General features: G+C 38.1%; 1 protein-coding gene across 1 annotated transcript in view; it reads left to right on the top strand.

Moving 5' to 3' along the window:
• The first annotated feature begins 1,025 nt into the window (after positions 1–1,025).
• HNRNPD (heterogeneous nuclear ribonucleoprotein D (AU-rich element RNA binding protein 1, 37kDa)) overlaps positions 1,026–2,449 on the top strand; it is a 6,246-nt gene continuing 4,822 nt past the window's right edge. Inside the window, 2 exon segments of the mRNA XM_009696302.1 lie at positions 1,026–1,190; positions 2,008–2,169. Of these exon segments, the coding sequence (XP_009694604.1) occupies positions 1,026–1,190; positions 2,008–2,169 (327 nt within the window).

The raw sequence follows: 2,449 nt of genomic DNA, 5'->3' as shown, positions 1-2,449 counted from the left end.
AATATGTTGGTGCAGTGAAAATGGACAAAGTTTTGTAGAAGGCATTTTTATAGATCATAATGGATCATACCTTTTGTTTTGAGCCTACTGTAAAATCTTCTTTATCAATATTAGAAGAGATCATCTCAAATCAAATCCTCTTTTGAATGGGTATGTAAGCCCTGTGTCTAATAACAAGGAATGTTTCATTTGTGTGCATATTGGCTTGATTTTTAGTTGATGTAGATCATAAAGTGTTTCCTCTTGAGACACAGCAGTTGTTGATTTTTCTTTCCCTCTTTTTTTTTTTTTTTTTTTTTTGTGGCTTACTAATGTGATGATGGTCATGATTTGATTCCAAACTTCCAGTGTGCTTTTGAAAATACAAGTCGTGGTTAGATTTATCAGCTGTAGATGTTTGCCCAACAACATTGATTCTGTAGGTTGCATATTGGGAAGATGATATCATGATCATATTGGATTATGCCAGGTGTCTATGTCGTGTTCTTGGGAGGAAAGATAAGTTTTGACCATCCAGTACTTTGCTTTTTTTACTGCTTTCTGGGGAAGAGACTGGACTAAACTTTCTTTCTTTTTTTTGGTTTACTAATATTGGCATATGTCCAGTCCAGACTAGTACAGAAATGGTTCTGTTTAACTGCACTGCCGTATAAATCTATTCTGCCTGTGTTTGTTCGATATGCAGTTGTGTGGAGGCTCTGCAGATAACTAAATAGAATTAAGCCTGTGGTGGGCACGCAAGGAAGTAGTAAAATATCTTTTTGTAGCTCTTCGTAGTTTCTTGGGATAACAGAGTAAGCAACTGCAGCAGAAGATGGTGCAAAACTTTTGCATACGTGTAAGTCTTTATCTAATCTGGCCAGGATCGTTTGAGCAAGTTCTTAAAAAGTGCAGGCCTGTGTGTGTAGTATCACTGCTGAAATACTGCTGTTCCTTATGTTAGGTAACTGAACTCATAAAGCTTGACAGTACAGGATTTTGGGTGAGACCCATTAACAGATTAACCATCTTGTCTTAACAGGAAAATGTTTATCGGCGGCCTTAGCTGGGACACTACAAAGAAAGATCTGAAGGACTATTTCTCTAAATTTGGTGAAGTCGTAGACTGCACTCTGAAGTTAGATCCCATTACTGGGCGATCAAGAGGCTTTGGCTTTGTACTCTTCAAAGAATCGGAGAGCGTAGATAAGGTAGTATTAATGTAATGAAACAACATGTTCAATTTTAGGTAGCAAAGATACAGCACTCGGATGATTGAATGCATAATTGTACGTGATCTGTTAAAGGTGATTCTAGGATACAGTATGTTTAAGATGCTTACTGAAATGTTTTTTTCCTAAACCGTCTTACTTGCGATGTAGCGGCCAGGACCAGTGGTGATTTCCAAAGTACTCACTCAAAGTTTTGGTACTTACAGGGGAGTGTGCTGCAAGCCAATGGACTTGAGCACTTGAAAAATACTGTATATAAACGTCTGCTGTCTACTACTTTGAAAGCAGTAATTTACAAAGGACTTAAAGTCTTTGCATCGCGGAGCTGCAACGTGAACCCCTAGAGTAGAGCCAGTGACTTTGATAGATTTGGGTTTTATCCAAGCGAAAAATAGCTGTTAACCTTTCTAAGATGCTGTTGACACAGCACACTGACAAGTTTTCACCTTTATTGACTTTTGGTGATATCTAAAGTACAGAATCTCTACTTCATTATGTTTGAGGATGGGATTGTAGAGTACTTCCTGAGAAATGTTACATTCTTACTTCTCTTGGGTGATACATGGCTCTAGGTGACTCTTGAAAGGCTTTGTCAGAAGTGTCTGTGTCAGTGGATAGTGATCAAAATCATGGAACTGTTTGGTTTTGTGCAACAAATTATTGCTGTAATCAAAGTATTGAAATTGAAGTGGTAGCATTAACAAAAACGAAGTATAAAATAATTGAGCCTTGCTCAAAACATCAGTGAAACATTTAGCTTCAACTGCGAATAAGATGATGTTTTAATTTTCCGCAGGTCATGGACCAGAAAGAACACAAACTGAATGGAAAGGTCATTGATCCAAAAAGAGCTAAAGCCATGAAAACAAAAGAACCTGTTAAAAAGATTTTTGTTGGAGGCTTATCTCCAGACACGCCCGAGGAGAAAATAAGGGAATATTTTGGAGGTTTTGGTGAGGTACGTGGTGAAATAAACTGCTCATTACTTATAGAACTTGTTCTGTTTTCACAAATTTAGTAACAAAAAAGCAGCCCCCAAATGCAACCTGCATGGATCCTACTGTAAGCTTAATGGCCAGTGTAGCTCCATGTGTCTTAGTAGTCAGAATTTTAATGATAAGGGTATTATTTACAGGCTTTGAGTTTCATAAACTGGGTTAATGGAAGGAAGAGCTGGGATAAGTCAGAGAGGAACTGATTCATGGGCTGACGTCTTGAGTGGGATGGGTGCGGGAGGC

This window comes from Cariama cristata, unplaced genomic scaffold, assembly GCF_000690535.1.
Source record: "Cariama cristata isolate BGI_N322 unplaced genomic scaffold, ASM69053v1 scaffold45452, whole genome shotgun sequence".
Lineage (NCBI taxonomy): Eukaryota > Metazoa > Chordata > Aves > Cariamiformes > Cariamidae > Cariama > Cariama cristata.
The sequence above is the reverse complement of the archived record's forward strand: the minus strand, read 5'-3'. Positions and strand labels throughout refer to the sequence as shown.